This window comes from Phyllostomus discolor, chromosome 1, assembly GCF_004126475.2.
Source record: "Phyllostomus discolor isolate MPI-MPIP mPhyDis1 chromosome 1, mPhyDis1.pri.v3, whole genome shotgun sequence".
Classification (NCBI taxonomy): domain Eukaryota; kingdom Metazoa; phylum Chordata; class Mammalia; order Chiroptera; family Phyllostomidae; genus Phyllostomus; species Phyllostomus discolor.
The window spans coordinates 48,410,686-48,435,652 of NC_040903.2; the positions used below are offsets into that span (position 1 = coordinate 48,410,686).

The 24,967-nt window shown below is 44.3% G+C and overlaps 1 protein-coding gene across 4 annotated transcripts in view; it reads left to right on the forward strand.

The window, feature by feature from the left end:
- SEPTIN11 (septin 11) overlaps positions 1–22,868 on the forward strand; it is a 90,113-nt gene extending 67,245 nt beyond the window's left edge. For 2 of the 4 annotated variants that reach the window (XM_028505874.2, XM_036022541.1), the window contains 5 exons: positions 3,161–3,257; positions 4,483–4,651; positions 12,381–12,513; positions 13,866–14,053; positions 17,564–21,153. In XM_028505874.2, coding sequence (XP_028361675.1) covers positions 3,161–3,257; positions 4,483–4,651; positions 12,381–12,513; positions 13,866–14,053; positions 17,564–17,579 — 603 coding nt within the window. In that variant the 3' untranslated portion in view covers positions 17,580–21,153. The other 2 variants (XM_036022540.1, XM_036022539.1) reach the window with 2 other exon arrangements.
- The last annotated feature ends 2,099 nt before the right edge of the window (positions 22,869–24,967 follow it).

Here is a 24,967-nt window from a genome sequence, read left to right on the forward strand (position 1 = left end):
GCAGGGAGGGGTTTGGGCTGGTAGGAAGTTTGGCTGTCGGCACCACCGCAGTACAACAGACACCCACGGAAGTAGCGGGTACCGTCACAAGTGGTAGGCAAACAACGAATTGTTTCAGCTCATCTACGAGAGAGAACTTGGAGGGAACTCCTGTACTGGATCAAAGTGATACGTAAGGTCTCTTCTACCTCTAAAATTCTTTGGATCTGGGTATTGAGAGCTTCGTGATAATAGTAGCACCTGACATTTTTGGCATTTATGGAGCCTTTACTCTGTACCAGGTACTGTTTGAGGCTTTACACTTTTTTTTTTAAAGATTTATTTATTTATTTTTAGAGAGGGAAGGGAGGGAGAAAGAGAGAGAGAGAGAGAGAGAAACATCAATGTGCGGTTGCTGGGAGCCGTGGCCTGCAACCCAGGCATGTGCCCTGGCTGGGAATCGAACCTGTGATACTTTGGTTCGCAGCCTGCACTCAATCCATTGAGCTATGCCAGCCAGGTACTGGCTTTACACTTTTTAAAATGATTTTACTTATTTGTTTATTCTTTAGAGAGGGGAAGGCAGGAAGGAAGAGAGGGAGAGAAACATCAGTGTGTGAGGGATACATCAATCGCCCACAACTGGGGACCTGGCCCGCAACCCAGGCATGTGCCCTTGACTGGGAATTGAACCAGTGACCTTTCAGTTCATAGGCCAGCACGCAATCCACTGAGCCACACCAGCCAGGGCTCAAGGTTTTACACTTAATCTTTGCAATAATCCCATGAGGAAGCACTGTTATTCTTTCTACCTGACATATGGGAAACGGCGGCCATGCACCTCAGATTGCACAGATGTTGGCAGCGGAGATGGGATTTGAACCCAGGCAGCTTTGCTCTAGAGCTGACAGTCTTGCCCTTTATGCTGACTGCCACCCAAGCCAAGCAGCTGTGCCTGTTAGTACCCTTGTCCAAGACTTGGGCTCAGGTGCCACTTGTTTATTCTGCCATAGAACTGCAGTTTGGGTACCAATGTGGGGTTCAGGAAGGGACATGAATGAGTCTCATACGATGTTCTTTTTACATCTCCTCCATTCTAAATTACTTTGCACAGTCATGAAACTAAATTGTGTTAAGTTTCTTGGAAAGAAAATACCCATGAACCTTTTGCTTTCTTGCTCTCTTTATCAGATTAATAGAACTGAAGATCTTTGGCATTCCCAAATTAATCTGGGTCTTATCGAGAAATTTTCTTTAGGTCTTCATTGCAAACCACTTTGGGCGAGGAAATCCCGCATGAAACGTGGCAGCTGCTTGTCACTCAGTTTGAGCGGAGGCGGTACTTTCCTTCCTCGTTACACCACAGTGTTGGCCCGAAGGGTCCTGTTGCTCCTCAGCTTCGGGGAACACATGTCAGCTCCCGACGTGGAGTGTGAGAAAGGGGTGGGTGTGCTTTCTCCCCTCCCCACGGAGCGGGAGGCGACCTCGACAGCAGCAGTGTCGGGAGCAGCAGAAAACGGGTGTCTCTCAGGCAGCCTGGGCCGAGGGCTCTGCCGAGCTCTCTGTGGGAGAGGACTTGGCTTTCAAGCATTCTTGCCTCTCTCAGCTTATCTGTAGTGGAAGACAACTGGATTTGGGAATCATTTCCAGTGTTCTTATTCTCATATGCTAATAGGAAAAAGACAGAATTGCTGTTTTCTCCCCAGAACGTAGCCACAGCCCCCAGACAAACCAGCGTGGAACACTCAGCTGTCTCGAACACCATGGCTGCTGGAGATGAGGCTGGGTGCACGGCCTGGGCCAACAGTGGGGGCTGTGGGGTGTTTCTGACTTGAATTTTGTGCAACAGTCAGCTCTCTGAAGCAGTGCTATTGAACAGAAATATAGTGTGAGCCACACAAGTAATATAAGATTTTCTAGTAGCCACATTTAAAAAAAGTGAAAAGAAACATAAAATTAATTTTAAGAACTTATTTAACCCAATACTATCATTTCATATAATAAATATAAAAATTACCGATGAGGTATTTTCATAGTAAGTCTTTGAAATCCAGCATATATCTGTACAGGTACAGCACACTCCCACTTGGATGCACACCCAGTCACTCCTCACATGCTTAAAAGCTTTTAAATATAAAATAGGTTCCAAAAAGATAATTTTCCTTTCATCTTTCCATCTACATTGACAGAACTGGTTCTTCACTTTTCACAAGACCTCAGTCTGAAGCAAAATGAAATCCAGTTTCTCGATCCTGCCAGCCCCCCTTCAGATGCCAAGGGCCACATATTAGTGCCCACTGTCTGGCACAGCTTGTGTCCAAAGCTCCTTGCAGAGTGGCAAAAGCCCACACAGTCTCCCCTTGGGTCTAGCTCTTATCAAGTATTCATCATTTGGGTGGGGGGGGGGGGGTTGCAGGAAGCCCACCCCAGCTGGACTGCAGCATCTCCCCCCTCTTTTTTTGCCTTCCCCGGTTTCTCTCACTGCCGAGCAAAGGCCGACAGAAGCAGGGAGAGTATGGAGGCAGGTGGAAAACCCGCCTGCCAGAGCCGGGGCAGGCAACTGCAGCAGGTCCTTGAATAGTGTCATTTTGTTCAGTGTCATGTCACTAGAACTTTGATGAGTGAAAAAAGGATGGATTTCCGGCCGGGGCCATGGTCTGCGTGGAGTTGTCACGTTCTCCCTGCGTTGGTGTGGGTTTTCTCCAAGGACTCCAGTTTTCCCCCCCGCATCCCAAATATGTGCATGTTAGGTGAACCCACGTGTGTCTAAATTGTCCCAGTCAATTTGTCCACAGTCAAGTGTGGGTGTGAGTGTGCCCAGTTCTGTCTAGAGGGGGGTCCCTCCTGGTGTTCAGAGCTACCAGGAGAGGTTCTGGACATTCTTGACCATGAACTAGAATCAGCGGGTTGGAATATAATGATCTTACTTGTTTTTATTAATCTTTCTTAACTGTACGTGTAGCTCACATATATTTCTCTATTTAGAAGTGTTTTGGGTCTTTCGAAGTTAGATGATGTCTTTGTGACCAGACATATGCCATTAACGCTTGTTGATGTCAATTAGACTATAGTAAAATGATTTCATTTTTTGGTTGTTTTGCTTAAAGTTGCTGTTTCTAAGAACCCATTGATGACATTAAGTGAGGACTCACTGTCTCTCTGTCCTTGTGTTGCTTGGCAGGTGCACCTGCCATTCGCAGTGGTCGGCAGCACTGAAGAGGTCAAGATCGGCAACAAGATGGCCAAGGCCCGGCAGTACCCGTGGGGTGTGGTGCAGGGTATGTGTGTGACACAGGCAAGGGATCCCCCGCACTTAACCCTGTGCCTGCCGCCCACCTTCCTCCCTCCCCACTGTGGCTGGGGAGGTCCTTAATCATGGGCAGGGTTGTCCACCTGGCAGCCATCAAGGTGGGAAGAAACAGTGACCAGGTGGGACAACGGTGATGATGGAAAGGAGTGACTGCAAAACCCTAGTGCCAGTGAGGCAGTCCCTAAAGAAGGATCGATTGCATGGGAAATTCACTAGAAATCCTGATAGAAAAGAGTCCCTCCCTAGGACTGTGAGCCAGTTTCATCAGTAAAGTATAAGAAAGCTGCAGAGAGTTTCTTGCAAGCAAGAGAATGGTTGTTTCTCCATGCTTGTTTGTCTCTGGAGACATTGTCCTCCAGGTAAGTGTTATCGCAGTAAACATCAGGGAATTAGGGGAACAGCGGACCTGTGTTTGGCACTGAGACAGGACCACAGTCTCTGACCTGAAGGAGCTTCCCATGTGCCACTTGGATGGGCTAGGACTCTACACCTGCCCATGTCGTGTGTTCTGCAGCAGGACCTGCAACGCTGTAGCTTAAGGGATGGTCCCAGAAAGCTCCTTCATTGGTTTGAGATATGTGAGTTCTCTGCTGCTCTGTTCTGAATAAAGGCCATAAATCTGTGAGGAAAGAAAGAGATACCTTTGAAATCCTAGGAAAGTTACAATTCTTACAAAGTTTACCAATTTCTCTATAAGAAAATATTCTTCATAGCATTGATCAGATTAAAGGAGATGGTATGGAAAAAAAGCCTTGTACAGCTCCAGACAGCATGGAGTGGTAGAAACAGGCCTGTCTTTGAAGCCAGACATCACGCTGTTTGAATTCAGATTCTGCTTCCTCTAACCGAGCAAAGCCATGCTTCCATATCTGCAAAGCAAGAGTCACAGTGCCTACTTGGCAGAATTATTATGAAGAGTGAAGGCATCATTTGTATGTCCTTTTCCGCAGTGCCCTGCACTGAGCAGGCACTGGGCAGTCACTCCTGTCCTCGATACTATGGTCCATATTGGAAATCTTGCCTTCAGTGGGGGAGTAAGGTCAATCTAGTAAGGGATCTTAAGGTGGCTTTGAGTCCTCAGAGATTTCAGGAGCATTGGTAACATGTTGGAAACATCACTTCCAGTTTCAATGACATTATTGCTGATAGCAGCCTCACCACCCCCCACTTCCCCTCTCCCCCATCTCTTACAGTTGAGAATGAAAATCATTGTGATTTTGTGAAACTTCGGGAGATGCTGATCCGCGTGAACATGGAAGATTTGCGGGAACAGACCCACACTCGCCATTATGAATTGTATCGGCGCTGTAAGCTCGAGGAGATGGGGTTCAAGGACACTGACCCTGACAGCAAGCCCTTCAGGTAGGAGGCCACATGGCAGTTGTGTGTACCCAGGGCAGGCTGTGTGTTGTAGTGCATCATAGAATTGCTTGTTGGATTGAAATATCAGGAGGGAAGCACCTACTAGGGGTAGGTTAAACACATATATTGCTGGGCATTATGATAACCACTTTATTTTTCATTTTTTCATTGTATTTTTTCCATCACCATTTAGTCCCCTTATACCTGCCTCCCCTGCAGCAGTCATCACACTGTCGTTCATGTTCATGAGTCCTTTTTCCTGTTTGCTCAATCCCTCTGCCCAGTAACCTCCCCCCACCCCCATCAGAGCTGTCACCCTGTGCTCCCCATTCTCCTTGTTCAGTTTGTTCATTAGACTCCACATAGGAGTGAAATCATACGGTATTTGTCTCTCTCTGACTGGCTTATCTCATGTAGCATCATGTTTGCCAGGTCCCTCTGACAACCACTTTGTTTGCATTATCTCAACCGTCAGTGCAGTTGATGTCATTCTCATCCTCAGTTTGCAGATGAAGAAACTGAGGAACTGAATGTGTAAGCAACATTCCCAGGGTCCTATGAGTAGGAAGTGGGTGAGTTTTGAACAAGTGTTCTTCATCAGAGAGGCCCAGAGCCTGGCCCAGGCAGTTACAAAAGTGTGGCTGCTCCCTACAGTTCGCCTCATTCATTTTTGCCAAATAAGTTTGACTTCCCAAGACTGGCTCTTTTGGAAGTGTCCTACTAGCTTTGAGTGGCTCAATATACAATTCTAATAACAAATGACTAAGAAAGGGGATAACTTACAGAAAATTCCTTATGGATTTTCCCACGTCATTGATGGATGGCTATGAAGAGGCAAATGTGAAGAGGAAACAATTGAAATCACTGTAGAATTAGAGGCTTAGCAAAGGCCCAGGCCGTGCCAGAGCCCAGTGGGGGTCTGGGGGGTCTGCCAGGGTGGGGTACCTGGCTTGGTGAAATGTCAGTGGAAGGTGGGTAGTCAGGCCAGGCTCGCAGGACGGCATTGCTTTGTCCACACTGAGCCTTTGCAGTTTTTCAGTATAGATGTGAGGCACGTCTGGGCCCCGGGTCTCCACCGACAGGGGGCCACAGGTCCTGGGAAAGACTGTTTCCCTCCTCCTTTGTGGCGAGCCCTGCAACTCACACTCTGCTACCTGGGGGCTGGCTGGCATGGCGCCAGAGGCAGCCTGAGGGTTGTGTGGCAGACTCCACCCTCCGGGATCCGAGTCACCATTGGGATGGCAGGGGGTTTATTTTCTTGAATTGCTACTGAGGTGGTTTGGTCAAGTCTGTGCTGGTCTCCTGGTGCAGCGCCTCGGTGGAGTGCGGTGAGCCTGTGCAAGAACGTTGGCCAGAACAGATGGAGACCCCAGCAGAAGGTGACCTCTGGCCTAGTTTTCATCCTCTAGTCCCACGCTGGGGGCTTGTAACACTGGCGTTGTTCAGTCACCTGAAAGGTCGCTTTCTGAGTCAAGGTAGAAAATGCCTTTTCATGCCAGCAAGTTTAGCTAACTGAACCTTGAAATGCATCAACCAAAAAAGATTCCCTATAAAATCAGGCCTGCTCTGTGGTTTCTGAACCTGATGAAAAATGGATTTTGTGTGGGAGAGGCTGTCTTTATTTTTTCATGAAGGTTTTTTTTTCCCATGCATAGAGACGGAACAAAAAAACTGGGATAAACTCAAACTCCTTTGGCCCTGCCCTTCCTCCAGATCTAGGCACGCAGGCAGGGCCTAAGAGCTTGCGCGAAGAGTGAGAAGTCTGGGTTCAAGTCTTGACCCTACTGTACTCAGCTCCTCAACCTGTCTGGGCCTCAGTGCCCTCCTCTGTAAAACAAGGAGTGGGGCAGACCAGGACACAGTCAGTTCTAGTAAAAGCACTTTCTGTATGACGGGCCAGGTAGCAACCCAAGCCGAGCTCCTGCCAGCCCCCGACCCGCGGCCCCACTGCCCCTTTCTGGCTGGCATTTGGAGTAGAGGGAAGGGATGCAGGACGCGATTGGGGACCGGTCTTGTCCCTGCTTTCCTCCTGCGATGCCACTGCCCTGTGCCCAGCAGTCCCTGTCTGCACCACTCCTTCCTCACCTCAGAATACCCCTTCTCCTCGACTCCGCCTGTCAGGTCACAGAACGAGCTCAGTGACCACCCTTCTCTCGAGAGATCACAAAGTTCTTGGGCCCTGAGACATGTTTGTTGTCGTTGTCGTTGTTGTTGTTGTTAACAGTGTGCAGACCTCGGCTCGGCGACCGAGCAGTGCAGCGCAGTGGGCAGAGCTCCCCTCGGAGCCAGTGGCCTGGGTGCAGCTCCCGCTCTGTCGCTTCCTCATTGTGTGAATTGAACAGGCCGCTAAATGCTCCGTGTCCAGATCTCTCTATCTCTGACGTGGAAGGTGATAACATGGACCTCACTGGGCTGTTGTGAGGATTTGTGAATTCCCACGTGTAAACTGCTCCATAAACAAAGGTGGTGTGTTACACCCTGGCATGCCCCCCACTAGGTGGTTCCAGGAGACTCTGGCATGTTCAGAGGGAATTGTGCTGTGTAAATTGTTAGAACGAAGGATAAACCAAAGCATCTGTATTCATTCTCCCTTCCCTTGACTTCCATGAACAAAACCTGCCTCAACCAAGGGCTATCAGGAGAAAAACAAGAAGGAAAAATCCTAATTTCAAACCGGCCTAAAACCTTATGAAAAATTTCTCACTTAGAAAGAGTGTTCATAACTGCAATTAAAAGTTAAGTTCGAAGAGCTAAAAATTGCAAAGGATACCATCGCTTTAGATGTCTGTGCGTGGATAGTGTAGAACCAGTCCCTTCTGGACAGGATTTCACTGACTGGAGGCAGCGGGAAGGGATTCTGCTACCTCATGGACATTTCAACGGGCAGAGGATCCTGGGGAATATTTATTCTGTGCATGCTGTGGTTCTGAGTCATTTCTAAATCACTTACTATAGTTGTGACTCCTTGGAATGAGGTTTTATGATGTCTTTCTTATGTGTTGCTGATCATTTCCAATGCCAGACTTCTTAGGATACAGCGACCTAATGAGTCGCATTAATTGAGCCCATTTTTCCTGTTCCAGCCCAGGATGTCAAACCGCTACCGGACTCTTGGCCGAGGCCACCTGGCCAGCAGCAGCACTGCTCCTTAGTCTTTCTCTAGGACACGGCTTTGCAATTTAAGACGCACCCTCTACTGTAAAACCTGTTCTATGTTGGGATCCAAGTGTACACATCTCATGAAGTAGTATTTGCCCTTATTGTTTGTACTGCACTCTGGTATTTTCTGTCCTATTCTCTCAAACTTTTTCTTTTTAACATATTGGTTAAGACTCTTGACTGGGTCATGACCCACAGTGTGAAAATGTATCTCTAGAAACTGGAGCACAAGGTAGGTTGTGGCTGGGACTAGGTGAGGCAGAGTCATCGGGAGCGTTCTCAGTATTCTGGGTAGCAGTGTCCAAAGCACATTCTCTCTGTGGGTTATCTGAGGATGTGTTTACTGATTTTAGAGAGAGGGGAAGAGAGAAAAAGAGTTGCCTCCCATATACACCCTGACCAGAGGTCAGACGCACAATGTAGGTGTGTGTCCTGACAGGAATCAAACCCACAACTGTTCAGTGTACAGGCCGACGCTCCAGCCAGCTGAGCCGCCCAGCCAGGGCACCGTGGATTACTTCTTTAGAGTTTCCCTGATGAAACATCTCTGGGGAGTTCTAAGTCAATCAACTTAAATAGGTTCTTTACTGAAAGGCTTTTCGGAGCAATTAAAATAAGCAGTGGATGGCAAACTGGTTATATCAAATTATTTGGGGAGCGTTTAAAAATAACAGGTTAGTTTGCCTTAACCCGACGTCCTGAATCAGCATGTCCAGGAGCGGAGTGGGGCACTGTGTACGAAAGCCCAGGAAAACATGCCCAGGCGCCCCTGGTGTGCTGCTGGGTTTGGGAGCCCTGCGCGCCGTCTGTCCTAAAGGGAGATCGCACAGAGCGTCTTTCTTTATTCTTTGGACTTGCGAACCCCTCTAGGATCCCTTCAACTAGTGATCTCTGAAGCATATTTTGGGTGGTGTTTCTTGGTAGCATTTCTATAAACAGTGTCCCACTGCTTGTGAGAAAGCAGACAAGATGTATTTATTATCCTAAAATCATCAAAAAACCAACCCCCCCCCCCCCCCAAATTCCATAGCAGGGACAAGCCATTTTTTGCCTTTGGCGATTCTGACCCAAAATAATGGTGATCAAGGGTTTATCAGAAGCTAACAAAATCAAATTCATGAATTACTTTGTTCTATTATTGATACATTTCTATATCTCTGTGGCTGTGTATCTTAAATTTTCAAGTCCAAATATCACCATTAATATTAACCAACATTAATGTTGGCTAAACTTGTTTCAGTCTCATAAAATAACGTGGAAGCTGAATATACCTCTGGAAACTCAAAACACAGGATTCCTCATTAACTGATAGTGTTGATACTCTTGAGAGCAGGAGAACCTGCTTTTAATTAGTCAATAAAAGCATTGATTGTAGAAGTAGAAACAATCCTAGTTAAGACGTTTTCTAATTATTTCTTTACTGTTTAAGATTTCATCTCTTCATTTTCAGAGAGAAGGGAAGGGAGGGAGAAAGAGGGAGAGAAACATCAATGTGTGGTTGCCTCTTGTGCACCCCCGACCGGGGACCTAGCTGGCAACCCAGGCATGTGCCCTGACTCGGAATTGATCCAGCGACCCTTTGCTTCCCAAGCCAGCATTTATTCCACTGGGCCACACCAGCCAGGGCTAATTGTTTAGTTCTTTGTCTACATGCACAAGCACTCCCACCACCTGAATGTCCCTTTTCTTTTTCTAAAGGACAACTGTGAATGCCGGGGTGGCTCTCTGTGGTGCCTGGGGTCATCCACAGGTGCTATCCAGTGTGGAGTTAGCACTCTGGATGAATTTGGTCCATGGGTAAAAGTGGATAATTCAGCAGGCTCATGTTACTGTGACAACTCTTGTTTTAGGGGACTGCAAGGGAGAGATAGCAATAGCACCTTATAAAAATGTCACCAAATGTTTCTGTTTGTATGGGCATGGGTACATATTTTCCTTTTTTAAAAAACATATTTTATTGATTATGCTTTTACAGTTGTCCCATTTTCTCCCTTCACTCCCCTCCACCCTGTACACCCTCTCCCACCCACATTTCCCCCTTTAGTTCATGTCCATGTGTCATACTTATAAGCTCTTTAGCTTCTGCATTTCCCATACTATCCTTACCCTCGCCCTATCTATTTTCAACCTACAGTCTATGCTACTTATTCTCTGTACCTTTTCCCCCTCTCTCCTCCTCCCACTCCCCTGTTGCTAACCCTCCATGTGATCTCCATTTCTGTGGTTCTGTTCCTGTTCTAGTTGTTTGCTTAGTTTCTTTTGGTTTTGCTTTAGGTGTGGTTGTTAATAATTGTGAGTTTGCTGTCCTTTTACTATACATGTTTTTTCTTAATCTTCTTTTCTTAGATAAGTCCCTTTAACATTTCATAAAATAAGAGCTTGGTGATGATGAACTCCTTTAACTTGACCTTATCTGAGAAGCACTTTATCTGCCCTTCCATTCTAAATGAGAGCTTTGCTGGATAGAGTAATCTGGGATATAGGTCCTTGTTTTTCATGACTTGGAATATTTCTTTCCAGCCCCTTCTTGCCTGTAAGGTCCCTTTTGAGAAATCAGCTGACAGTCTGATGGGAACTCCTTTGTAGGTGACTGTCCCCTTATTTCTTGCTGCTTCTAGGATTCTCTCCTTCATTTTTACCTTGCCTTGGTGTGTTTCTTCTTGGGTCCAACTTCTTTGGAGCTCTCTGAGCTTCCTGTATTTCCTGGAAGTCTATTTCCTTTGCCAGAATGGAGAAGTTCTCCTTTATTATTTGTTCAAATATGTTTTCAATCTGTTGCTCTACCTCTTCCCCTTCTGGCACCCCTATAATTCGGATGTTGGAATGTTTAAAGATGTCCTGGAGGTTCCTAAGCTTCTCCTCGTTTTTTTGAATTCTTATTTCATTATTTCCTGTTTGGTTTCTTTTTTCTTCCTTCTGGTCCACTCTGTTGTTTTGAGTCCCAGTTTCCTTTTCATCACTGTTGGTTCTCTGTGCATCTTCCTTCATCATCATCTATGGTAACCTGCATTTTTTCATCTAATTTGTGCCCCAAATCATCCAATTCTGTGAGCTTCCTGATCACCAGTGTTTTGAATTGTACATCTGATAGGTTAGCTATTTCTTGGTCACTCAAAAGGATGAGTTCTGGGGCACTGACTTGTTCTTCTATTTGAGCCATCACTCTCTCTTATTTTTTCCCAGTCTGGTCGCTCTCGTTACATTGAGGGGCAAAGCCTTAGGTGTTCACCGGGGCTGGGCACCCTAGTCATTAGGTTGTGACATTGTATGCGGGGGCGGGGGTGTGGGCAGGAGGGAACAATGGCAGCAGCCCCACTCTCCTGGGATCTCAGTTCCTTCTCTGGGATCCTGGGCTGCACACTCTGTCCTGGTCCACAATCGCAGCCTCACTGGGTCCACCAGTTGCCGCTTGCATCCTCAGGGTCCACCCGCTGCATGCCCCGGATGGCTTACTCACTCCCAGTTGCCTTAGGTGCCCACTGCTCCCCGAACTCTGCGTGCTGCGACCCACGCGCTCGTCTCCGCCCCTCCTACCAGTCTGGATGAATGGGTCCACTTCAACTTCTTGGCTGTCCGACTTCCATTCAGATAAATTCTCTGTCAGTTCTGGGTGTTATTCTGCCTCTAAATTGTTGTTGTTCTAATCTTGGTTGTGCGTGGAGGTATGGTGCGTCCACCTATACCTCCATCTTGCCGGAAGTCCCTATTTTCTTAAGTTGTGTTACCAAAGGTGATATTTCTGTAAATATGTTGGTTCTGACTTAGAGATAAAGCTGATTCATGACATTCAATTTAAAATATTGGGCTCTAAATTCTGTAGACAGTCAGGAGGAGGATGGGATTTAAAATAAAAATAAAACTCCTCGCTGTTCTGTTTATACATGGTAATACAATGTTAAAAGTAGCACCTTTGTGGAACGTCCTTAGATATACTATTGTCTCTTTAGATGGTTCACTGCGTCTGTTTTCTAAACTGGAGACTGGAGGGAGATGAGTGGGGAGAGGGTCACATTTGTTAAGCACTGAATGATTTAGTCACGATGCCCCATTGAATTCCCACGATCATATCCCTGGAAGGTAAGTGCTGTTGTATCCACAACAGGGAGCGTTGAGGCTCAGAGGCTGTGCCCTTGGCCAGATCAGTCAGTAAGTCTCTGTGGCCAGAATCCAAAATGATCTGTCTGGCTCTAGTACCTCTACATTTCTCTCCCCATACGATACCACCTCCATCTTCTAAAACTCTTTATCATGTCTTTGGTGTCTGCCTGGTGTGCTGATCCAGAAAATATCAGCCAGCCCAGCCCACCTTTCCCTGTATACATATGTGTAAAGTAAAACATGGCCAGCACGGCCCATTGGTGCTGCACTGTGCTTGTTGAGTCAGCTCTGGTTCTTGGTGCACTTTCTTTATGATCACCACATAACTAAAAAGAAGACGGTGCCGTTTTATGTGCCTTTAAAAGGGTAAGTGGCAGCCTTGTCTACTTTTTGGAAGAAAGTGGGTAGAAAGTCTATGAACTGAAATTTCATGTGCAGTTTCAATGACACTGTCTTTGTGATGTTTGAATAGCCTTCAGGAGACATACGAAGCAAAAAGGAATGAATTTCTGGGAGAACTTCAGAAGAAAGAAGAAGAAATGAGACAAATGTTTGTTATGAGAGTGAAGGAAAAAGAAGCTGAACTTAAAGAGGCAGAGAAAGAGGTAAGGCATCTGTCTGTCCTTTATCAAGGGAGAGAAATAAGCAAGATGTTTTATTAATACTTCACATTTTATGAGACTTCATGCTGTTCTAAGTGACTTCGACATACATTTTATCACACGCATGGCATGCTAACCTAGCGAGAAAAGTAGATCAGATATTCTTCTCCCCCACTTTACAGATGATAAAACTGAGAGTCACAGAGGTTAAGCAGTTCATGCAGTCATATACCTCGTTAACACAGCTGAAACTAAAATGAGATCTTAGGTTTCCAGACCTGGCCCCACTTTCTTTGCACCTCTCTGTTTCTTCAGTATACAAGTCTGAAATTCAAGATTTCAGATTCTGGGACTATGATTATTGTCTCAGTTTATCAGCCACGTAACTCAGTGAACTGAACAGCGGGTGACTGGTCAGCACTGACAGGGGATGGTCTCTGTACGCCGTGCCTGTGCTCACACCCCCTCTGTGGGCCTCACTCTCTCCTCCAGCTCCCCTTCAACTCCCTCTCATTCCTAATGCCCGGGCCCAATGACCTGCTTCCTAAAAGTTCGCATGGATTTCTGCTGTAACACTCATCCCACTGAGAGAGAGAGTGTGTGTAATAGGCTTGCCTCTGATGATAATGAGTATTTTGAGTGCTTGACCTATAGCTCAATACATTTACAAATGATATGGTCTAAATAATTTTCTCACTATCCCTTTTTAATTTATCTTCATAAAGATGACTGAAACTTAGAGATTATTTAAATAGAAAGCACTCAACAGTTTTGCTGCAGAAAAAGGAAAATTGAGCCTTATTTGCAGTTGGTTTTAAGTACCAAGTGGATGCTAGGTAAAAACCCAGAATTACCTAGTAAGAATATTTTCCTTTCTCCCTTTCAGTTTTTGTTTCTGCATTGTGGTAATTTTTGAAATTCAATTTGTCAAGAGCCAGAAATTTCTCAACATACTCATCTGTAGTCACTGTATATGTCTCTAAGTAAATGCATGGTATACATTATATAAAGAACAACTCTTACCACATGGACAAATTTCTTATCTCGGACATGGACAATTTTTATTTTCTTCTTTATGCTTTTTACAATGAAATATATTTTATTATCAGAAAAGGCATGCAGGGGTTCCCTTTAGCTCCACAGGGTCCAGGTGTCGAAAGAGAGCAGGGCTCCAGGGGATGCTTTTCCCGTCCCGGCTTGGCCCTTCCTGAGCTCCAGACGCTCGCTGCTCGCCCCTGTGGTTAGAGCGCATGCAGCCCCATGGTGCAGCCTGTGTTTGATCAGATCCAGATAACCTCATACTGATAAACTCTTCATTCCCTTCACCACGCCTGTCCTCTTCTTTTCCTCCCCAGCTCCACGAGAAGTTTGACCTCCTAAAGCGGACACACCAAGAAGAGAAGAAGAAAGTGGAAGACAAGAAGAAGGAGCTGGAGGAGGAGGTGAACAACTTCCAGAAGAAGAAAGCAGCCGCTCAGTTGCTACAGACCCAGGCCCAGCAGTCTGGGGCCCAGCAAACCAAGAAAGACAAGGATAAGAAAAAGTAAGCAGGTGTCACCCCGTGTACCGGGGCCTCTAACAATTGATTCTTCTTGCATGTCTCCACTTCTCCCATTTGCAGACTGGAAACCGGTCTGTTACCAGAAAGATAAAAGCAAGTATTTTCTCTACAGTGCAGGGAAGACGATAAAGGTTTTTAAAGTATTTCTAAAGGGTACACAAACATTAACTTATAAAACTTGACCACAAGGTCAGGCAGTCAGGACTGGAGTAACCTTTCGTCCCCAGTAGTGTCTTCTGCACCAACACTAGGACTTTTGAGAAGATGGTTTATTTCTCTACATTACTCTGTGGAGGCAATCCTGATGACTCCTGGTAAAGAATATCCTAAAATTATGGTTGTTAAAATTATTTTTCTATTCTGCATTGTAAGGCTTGACAAACCAGTTGTTGTTCCCCAGAGGAAAGATTTGGAAGAACTGCTAGCGGCCACTAGTTTTCCTCTAAACTCAGCAAGATGGTGAACTGTTTTATTGTGAAAATGGGCTCACAGTCCCATCCAGTTAGGACACCCCCCACAGCCCTGAAGACACGCCCATACCCACACATGCAAACCACTTTTAAATATGGCTTTGATGTAAAGTGCCAAAGGGTCAGATTCTGCTCTCGTGGGGGCCCCCTCCTATGGTACTCCAACAACAGCTGCCCGAATCCAGTGGGAGATTCGGGCCTCCCTTGACGTTCTCTGATGATTTGAAGCTGTCTGTCAAATCACCTTGAAGACCAGAGGGTGCAGTTTTGTGACTGTTGCTATCCGTGTGACAGGAAGCACAGTGGTCAGGCAGATGCCTTGAGGGAAAGCTGTGTGGCAGCAGGATAGCCAGCCCGTGCACTCTCCTCACGCGGCCTGGGCGTGCTCCAAGTCAGCCTACAACAGCTCAGACCGTGCTCAGGATCCTTCTCATCATCCTGAGGTGCTAACATCCTGGGGGAAAAGCTGACAAAAGTAACCAATAAAAATGTTGGTACTCGAGCAAGCCAAGGCACATTTGAAAACACATGTATAGAAGACAGGGCTGAGTCTGCACGGTAACTGAGACCTGCCATTGGGATTGTTCGCTCAGTCTCGGTGAGCAAGCAGGCTCACCCCAGAGGAATCTGGTTACGTTGCCTGTGGTAGAAATCAAAATACACTGCTGCAGTGGCACATGGAGAGTGTTAAATTACACTTTACAAACTCAACAAGCTCTGAGACAGCAGAAAATATGTCAAGAGAGCCAAGGAGCAAGCACATTTTCTAAGCAATAGAAAGTAGTTGGTGTAGGTGAGGTGTCATTTTAATGGGGCTGGTACAGACCCAAGTGCTGAAAAGACTCCAGGGGCCGAGCATTTCGTTGGGCTAGACGGAGTTCTGAGAGCAGCAGTTGCTTAGCTTACAGCCTGGTTCAAGGAAGCGCTTCGCAGCTGCGCACACCGTAGGCCGGCACGCAGGCTGACACTCCCCACCCAGAGACTCGGAGGAACAGCGCCTCTTGCGGCGAAGACAAGCTTAAAGCCTTTTGGCATCATACCCTTGTTGATCCAAACTAACCCAAGATAAAAAGAGGTGTAGGGGTGTGTGTGTGTGTGTGTGTGTGTGTGTGTGTGTGTACACATCTGCGGCATGAATGAATGAAACAGAAAAAGCTGCTGACTCATAACTTAGGAAACCCAAAGTGAGGTTTTCTCATCCTGAAGCACTAACGTACATAAAGGTATATTTTAGAACCAAAAATGTTTATAAAAGACCAGCAGTGTTCTAAGGATATTTCATGTATACTGGATGTGCCTTTAAGCAATAAAAATGCCAAGAGCTGATCAGTATTGTGCCTCCATTTAAAAAAGTGTGTCTAGTACCAGACCTGCCAGTGTAGGGAGGTGTTGCCTTGCCCTGTGGAACATTTTAGGTGATTTTTCTTCCCAGCCTTGGACCTTAGCAATGTGTCAGCTTTTCAAGTTATGTGAAGTATGTGTGAGTTATATTTCAGCCTTATTTATATGTTCTCATTTATTATTAATGGAATTAGACTTAATTTGGTGCACAATAGTCACCAGGCTTTGTGCCTGACAATGGCACGTATTTTTTTTGGTAACTTTTGGGTTCCTACCCTTTTCTGCGTGTTACCATTTGAACAGTTTAATTGCTGGTTGGAGTCCTGAAGTGTGAAAGTAAAAAAAAAAAATCAAACAGACAAAGCACCACGCCCCTTCTCGCCAGTGGAGAGTTTCGGTTAGAGAGGACCATGGAAAGACAGTAACCAGGGCAACCAGAGCCACACTTTGAAAATAAATGGGAGACTCCCTCCTCCTCAGGCAGCCAGAGTTGATGCTGGAGTCGCCATACATGCCACTTAGGAGCTGGCTTTGTTCCAGGGAGAAAACATGAGAAGAGATGCTTATTTATGCACCGGCTGTGTGTCCACCTCAGAGCCTAACTTAGTTTTTCTGATAGTTCTAAATTCTGTGTTTTCTATTTTAATGACATGCTCCCTTTTTAACATAGGTAAGGCTTTATACCTCTCCTTGACCTGTAGTGGCATGAGATCATATAACATTTCCTAAGATTACAGACAAAGTAGAACTAACCCTGGCACTGCCATTAGCTGGACCCCACCTCCTGCCTTCTCTGGCCACCGAGGTGCTTCCCTCGTCTGCGGCTGCACCGCAGTGGTGGGACTGCCCGTGGGTAAGTTGTTCAGTGGACAGTGTTCCTCTTTCCTGAAAGCTTTGCACCATTGCCGGCAGGCATTTGCTGGTTAAAATGCATCCATCCCAAAAGAAAGTTTTAAAATGCATCCTGTTAAAACTGTACCTGGCATCTGATAACTAGAGTTTACACAAATCATCCATTCATCTTTGTTGTTGTTGTTGTTGTTTTTAATTGATTCTTGCTAAGGAGCGAAGTTGCATGTTTTGGACTTGCCTGGTTAGACATGCGGGTCTGGGACTGGGCGGCACTTTGGACCTACGAGAGCGGGTGGCTCCTGGTGTGGCTGTCACCGTACCCACATAATGATTGTCCCTTTTTTCCTTCCTAAGTAGATTAATAGCATGTCCTCTATTCATCGTATTCCGAGCTCCAAGTTAATTGTTCAAAGTCATTACAGCACATTTATTCTCTTACTTCAGCTCAGAAATGGGAGATGCAACTACTATTCAGTACCAATGTGATGCCCAAATCTAACCTAATAGATAATGGTTTTGTGTAATTGGAGAAAATGAAAAAGCAATAAATCTCCACTAGAACATGTAGCAGTTTCAAGAAGTTACTTGTGAATTCGAAATTACGTGCAAGTGGAAACTAACCATGTGGTCTTTAATTCAGTATTAAAATGTTGCTTTTGCTTGTCAAGTAGAATAGCTTACTCAAATTTTTGGTTTTGATTTCTGTCAATTCCATAATCATTGCATGAGCATTCACCATCACCAAATGCTGGTGCTGGCGCTCCTAATTTTCCTTTCCTTTTTATTTATTATTATTTCTAACTTTTTTGTTTTGTTTTTTAACTTGCAGTGCAAGCTTCACATAAAGCCTGGCAAGCCAAGGATGGTCCCGCATTCACCTGCTTTTGCAGTAATATTGTATCTCTGCCATCTGTGTCCTTTTTTATTTTTATTTTTTATTTTTACCTTTCCCCAGACACCAATAACAAGGGAATAACAGCAAAAGCTCTATGCAGCTGAACTTTGTTTCTGGGAAGGAAATGATTTGCCTTTCATGCCTGTTCTGAGTGGCAACAGGAAGCATGCCTGTTACTTGTGTGTTGCTTTGGACTGAGGGAAGGAGGGTAAATTGCTCCATGTACGTCTGACAGGAAAACTCACCACCTCAGCAGCTGAACTATAAACCTGAATAGCCATGACAACTCACTTTTCCTAATTATTGGTGGGAAAAGTCCTGAACTCACTATTTCTTCTCCTCACCTACCCAAACCCAAGATAGCTTTGCACGTAGGCAGACAAGTGGGTAAGCTTCATACGACTTTTAAACTTGCATGGACTGCGCATTATTATAACATTATTTGGTCTGGGTTGTGAGTCTGTTCAGACTGACTGTTTGCTTATGGCTTTACAAATGCGTCTGAACCCCTGTCTCTCAAATTCTGGCCGAGTCAAACTGTAATAAAACTATAATATCTGAGAGAGGGTCCAGGTTCCACTGAAAAAAGCAAACACAGTCATAGTTTTGTAATCAGCAGTCTCAAAAGCTGGGTAACACAGCATTGCTTGGCAGAGGAGTCTGCGAGGGGTGACGGGCTCTGCACAGACTCCTCACTTCTTACAGTTAGCACGCTTTCCCACACACAGTGGGACTCGCTCTCGGTGGGCTGAGAGGGAGGACCTAACGGCCGATGCCAGGATGTCGGTGCTTCCAGTAACATTTTTCAACAATCATGAGAATAAAATTTTCAGAGATCCTTCAAAACAATGTGTTGTAAATGATGTGTCACCTGCAGTGCAGATTTGAGGGGACTTTGTCAGTTTCAGGTAGGAATGGGAAGCAGTACCACACAAACCCAAGTCACAGAAAGGAGAAATTCAGCTTCACATCCAGGCTCCTTTGCATGGTGTCCTTTTGGGATTTGGCAAGAAAGGGAAGAAAAAAAATAGAACAGCTGGCCTTTCAAATCCAGCTGTGGTGAAGGAACTTCCTCACCTTCCTCCTCGCAGCCAGCTCACTCGCCTCCTCTTTACGTCCATGGCCCGTCACCCCAACTTTGTGTGGCAAAGGGCATATGTAATCCCTTTTCTGTACTGTTCCTTTATAAGGCTTATCCTTTCATCTTCTTGAATTTTTTCCCCTCTGATAACAAGATCCTCCTAGCTGTCCCTCTGCCTCTATCGTCTCCTGTTTTTTACTTGAAAGAATAACATTTTTTATAAGCCTGATACTTTATTTACTTCTGCCATTTCCTTCTGGACTCATTACGCATATATAAAGTGAATAGGACAGAATACCCTGTACTTCCCTTGACACACAGACACACTTTTTAAAAAAAACTAGTAAGCCTCTAGTTAATTCCAATCCATAAAAATTATCTTTCCTTCTCTTGGTCCTCAACCATACTGTTAGGGCAAAGAAGGGATGTCTCCCATGAACTGATCTGGGCTTAAGTAGGCAAAGTAAGAAGTCAGTTTCATTGAAGCCCAGACTGAGCTGGGTCAGAAACTGCACGCTAGGAGCAGCAACGGTGGTGGAGAGACAGGTTTGAGAGGGACCGGGCCAAGGTTTTTATTTTTGCTTTCGTGTTTTTAATGATTCTAGTGTGATGCCAGCTGTGGAGCAGCCAAATATTAGATGGCATGCCGAGTCTAACCGTGGGCTGAATTTGCTCGTACGCTCGCACCAGACAGAACTTGAATGCTTTTGTTGTATGCCGTTTCCACCGCCGCTCATGTGACCATTTTTGTGCTTTGTACATTCTAAAAATGCATCACTTAAAATCATTTTTAACGTATCACTAAAACCTTTTTAAAGTGAGCCTAACTGTGAAAGGCATCCAGCTGACTTTGATTCCAAGATTATTGATTCATTTTTTTTCCATGAAGTTTTTTCACAGTAAAATAAGTCAGATGGAGAGTCAGGGAATAAAAAGTCAAAAGAAAGATGTAGACTAGAGAGCTTTTTATTTTAATGCGTTGCTTCTGAACTTTTTTCTCCCCCTGCTCCCGTCCCTGTTTAGTTTGTTATTGCTGTCCTTCTTTCCTTTCTGTATCTGTGCCTTTTTTCACAGTAGTCCTTGGCTCTGCACGGAATAAATGATACCCTCAAATCTAATTGGATGTGCTTTCGCCTTTGCATGTAAGTACGGTAGTAAGAAACCTTTGAGATTTTTCTGACTTTAAAATAAGAGAAACATATGGGATAGGTGGATTTCTTTTTTCTTTTTGGAATGGGGTAGGGAGGTAATGGTTTGAGTATCTTTTGGTTTAAAAAGAAAAACTAAATATATTTAAAGTGGCCACATTGATACATTTATATCCTTTCCACAAGAAACACATCAATTCAGCATTCCCTTGATATCAGTATGGGAGTCAGAAATCACTGGTCCCAGTCTGTGTCATACACACAGTATCGTGAGTGTCACTGGATACTACAGAGGGTCTTTGGTTCTGACTATGCAAATAAAGCTGGAATGAGGAATGGAGAAAATGGGGAAGAAAAGATGTTTATGCTAGGCCGCCCCTGTGACCGCTTCATTTTTCGTGATCTTGCTTCAGTGGCCTTGTCCTTGTGCTGACTGCCAGCAGTGATCACCTCTTCTTTAAAAGCCAGACAGCTCTAAAAATCTTTTGTTCAACCATAGTGGCCCACTTTTTGCTTCTCCTGGACTTAAAATACGTGTAATAGGTGTACGTGCAGAAGGGTATGATGGAGAGACATTTATGAGAATTTATTGGAAGTTCAGAAGTTACGTTTTCTAGCTTGGGCTCTTTATTAGTGGGGTCATGGTTTTGTCCAGAAAGGGCATCTTAGCCAGGGGGACATTTAACATAAAGCTGGGCACAGGTCACTTATCTTCCTTCTCTGCTTTGTAATCTCACCAGCAATAAAAATAACTTATTCTTCATATCTTGTGCACCTCAAACAAATCGACTTGGTTTCCTCACTTGCTTGACATATCCGTAAGTGTTTCACATACAAACCGTTCAGTCAGGTTTCCGGCTGTCACCAACCCATGCCATACTGTCTCCGTGTGGTCCGACCAGAACATCCATTCAGACCCCTTCACTCTTCCATTTGCAAGTGTTTGAAATTGTCAAGTCTTGGTTCCATTGACAGAATACATATGTGATGACTCTTTAGTAGAAATGACCTACAAAGTCTAGATTGTATGTAGGTATGAAGGCAATTTTTTTTAATAAATTGAAAATTAAGCTGTGAACAGCATTAGAACTTTGTCTATTTCTTAATTTTAAAATATGCTGATATGCCTTAAACTGTAGCTGTAGATCACTGTCATTTTGCTGTTTGAAAATAACCAATGTGTTTCTAAAACTGTTGTGTAATCTACTTTGTGTTAATGCAAAATTGTCATATATGTAAGCTGCATGTTAGACTTGTCTTTTCTTAAAAAACTAAAATAATTGTACTGATGTGAAGCATATCATTTTTTTCAAGTATGAAAGTATCACTTAGCAAACATGTTCAGTAATTTGGTGTCTGTTAAGGTAGGAGAGTGGTGGACAGGTAATCTATGCATAATTCACTAGTGCCAAGACATAAGTGGGGGGAAATATATTTTTTACCCAAACATTGTGTGCCCTTTTGTGAGTTCTTTTAGTCACTCTGATATGCATATGTACCCATGCTAATTATATTGGATAAAAGAAATAGGGGAGAGTCTCATGCTTTCCTGCCCTGTCTGGTGGACTTCAAATGCTACCCTCTGGGCTAGCATTTCTCCCAGATAATCTCTCCCAGATAACACGTGGTGTCCTGTGCTTCACATACCATCTGTGCCACCTTTCTCCCCCATTCCCATACCCTCCTATCCTGAGGAGTATCCCTGGAACCCCACTGCCCCTGGACCCAGCTGAGGCATCCTCTTCTTCCCTTGCCTTTGCTGCCAACGCCGCTGCTGCTGCTCAAACCCGTGCTCAGAGGAAGTCATCCCGTTAACTGCCACGCTGCTGTTCTTTCACAGTTCGTTAGAGAGGAGCTCTTTATTATAAGCTAAAGGATTACATTTGAATCTGAACCTTTCTTTTTTCTCTTCTGTAGCTTCTTCTTTATGTAACCATCCTGTTGACAAGCCCTACTCTCTCCTAATGGACATAGAGCATTAGAAGAGCAGGAGCTGTCTGTTCACCCGTGTTGGGGAAGAGTTACCTCATTTCCACCATCGCCTCCTTTTCTTTTAAAGTCTGGCTCAAATATTTCACTGCTGTTTGTATTTGTCAATGTCTGTTTACAAACCACTGCCCACAGTGGTTACTAAAGTGACTTGTCACTACCAAAAACAGTTATACTGAAAAAGAAATTGAGTGAAAGAGAGAACTGGGGCCAAGACCCAAGGTAGCCATGTGCGGGGATCCTCTTGCTTAGCTGTCATGTTCTTGAAGCTGCTACCCAGGAGCTCACGGACTGAAGACAGCATGTACCCCAATCCGAGGTGGCCATCACCTTCAGGGTTCACAAACTTGATCTCATGTTAACTCCAGACCTCTCTGCCCATGAATGACATTCTGAACAACCCCGTCAGGACCCGCAACCATCAATCAGGTCATAAAATCTGGGCAACATTTTCCTTCCTTTTGTTAGTTTTATGGGTTGTTTTGTTGGAGTTTGGGTTTTTTTTCTTAAACATTTGGTATTGCATGAACAGAGATGGCTGCATCTTTTTTTTTTTTGGTGTGTTCTATTGATACAATGTTTTTATTTTTCAGCTGACCATCTGCCTCTTGAGAGAGAGAAGTGGGCATCCTTCCTTAAATTCAGGAACCACTGTTGCTTTATTTGACTCTTTTTCTGTTACCTGCATCCCTTACATAAGTTGTTTTGATTTGGGGTTCTGCTTTGGGGGTAAAAAAAACTTCCAGTTAGCCAATTCTGTTTTATGTATTGGTTATTCAAACTTAAGTTTTGGTATCAAAATTAAGCCAGTTTTAAGATCAAGGCGAAATTTGAGTGAACTCACAGAATTCTGTTTAAAATGTTTTCATCTCAAGACACATCAACAAGAACAAAAAAACCCTTTACTGTCACTGAGGCTTTGACTTACAAATCTTAATCATGTTTAAAATGTGCCAGTACTGGGTAGATGACTTTTCTGCCTCTGGGACTCAATTTATATTTAAAGGTACCTTGAAATAACTTTCTGGTCCATCTCGCCTTTTTATTTATTGTGAAGCTCTGCTTTACCTTGTGTCCAGAGTTGGGTTTTGGACCATGGGAAATGAACCCTGAACAAATACATATCCTGTCCCAGACAGCAGCGTCATTAGCAGCAGATCAGAATCCAGTCTTCTCCGAATTACCCAGGTGGGTTTCTATGTCTGAAAAAAAATATCCGCAGGGACTTATACCCCCCCCCCCCACACACACACAGCTCTGCCAGTCGAGTCTCTGATTTCTCATCCCATTTGTGACAGGCTAGATTGCTTTATTAGCAGTCACTTCTTCAGGGCAGTTTTTATATATAGTCAAGGGACAGTTTTCAAATTTATTTCTATTTTGGAGCATCAGCATACATTTGAAGCTACCTTTTATTACTTGTCGACAGTCCTTGCTTATTTCCATCAGTTTTTCACTCCCATATTAGGTAGACCACAAAAACACTCCTGGCAGCATCTGCTGCATGTGATGCAGATCCTTTGGAGTGCCCTCTGTATTTAAGAATGGTAATGCAGGCTTCTGTTGAAAGGTGAAATGAAGGAACAGTCCCTGCCTCTCGAACCATCCAATTCTTGGAAAGAAGTTAGGGCAATTGGATGAGCATGCTGGCAAGAGTCTGTCTTTACTTAGATTAAATGATGGAATTATGAGTCAAGAGTCATCCCCTCCAGGATAATCTGTAAGGAGAGAAATTGCTAGTGACCAGTAGTTGGAGGGGGTGGATGGGTGGGTGCCCACTCCCTAGCTGACACCAGAGCATGACAAATTAACATACCAATTATATATTAAACATTGTGTTGTGAAACTGCTGCAGTCATTAAGTACAAAAATTATTCCTTATTTTAAATATTTTAATATCTTTACGCAAGAACTCATTTTAAAAACAAATTCTGCATTGGGTTATAGATGTTTTCTGAACAATATTTAAAAATCAAATTAGGCATGGTTATTTAACATAGAGAAATGTGTATTCTGTTGTTCCTATTCCTTCTTTCCCTTAATTTAGTGCCCAGGTTAAAGGAAGTATAATGGTAATAATTTTAATGGGACCAGGGAGCAAGCTCTAAGTAGGCTGGCAGTCATGTAGGGAAAGCTGGTCACAAACACCACTGGTCAAATGAATTGTCATCTCTTGATCTGGCATTTTACTTCAACAGGTTCCTTTTCTCAAGTGCTGGTAACACTCATAGGTTTTCAAGGTCTGGCTGACTACAAAACCATCCAGGGCTAATCATCTTCAATAATAAAAAATCACTTATCCCACTCTAGACTAGAAAAGCAAGAATTGAGCCATCTGAACCTATTTCTACTGGTATCAGGCAATAAGCTTTCTATTTTCCATTCAAGCTCTTGAAAAATATTACTTGATTTCAGATACAGACTCTGCCGTATTGTTACACATGTAGTCTAGACAGTCTGCTTGAGATGGCCACAGTACTTACACAAGAGAGATCTGATTTTCTGAATTAGTATGTGTTGAGGTGGGGCGGATAAAATTAGCTCATCTTCCTAATAAGTTTGGCCAAACTTTCCCATCAACTGTACCTATCAAATGAACTTCCTTCTTAGTTTAGTTTTTGGGGGATTTTCCCCTATTTTTGGCCCAACTTATGGGTAAACAGTTCCAGTATCTGAAAAACTAATAACATTTCTACACAAAGCCTTTCAGTTTTGCAAATGACTTGTCATCTTCCTTCCTAGAGACCACAGGGTATGGCTCACTTTGAATATCCTGATACTTGAATTAAGGCCACAATATTTAGTCCTTGTGGTTGATACCATTTGACTTTCAGAACAATCTAGCAGGCACTGGCACCTCCACTACTGGTGAAGGGATAGAAATGTTCATTTGAAGATTAGGTATGAGTCTAGGTATCCACTCACCTCCCTTTCCAACAAGTAGCTTTCTATAAATGAGATCTTTTAGTTGCCAGTGGAACACCCAGGTGTGGCACAAACGATTTCACATCTGGCTCAAAAGCAGTTACATACTTGCAGTGCTGTAAGGTGAATACCATTTCAGTTCGCTGTGAAAACTTCCCCTTCAAAATTATGGCATCTTGATAGATCAGAGGAGGC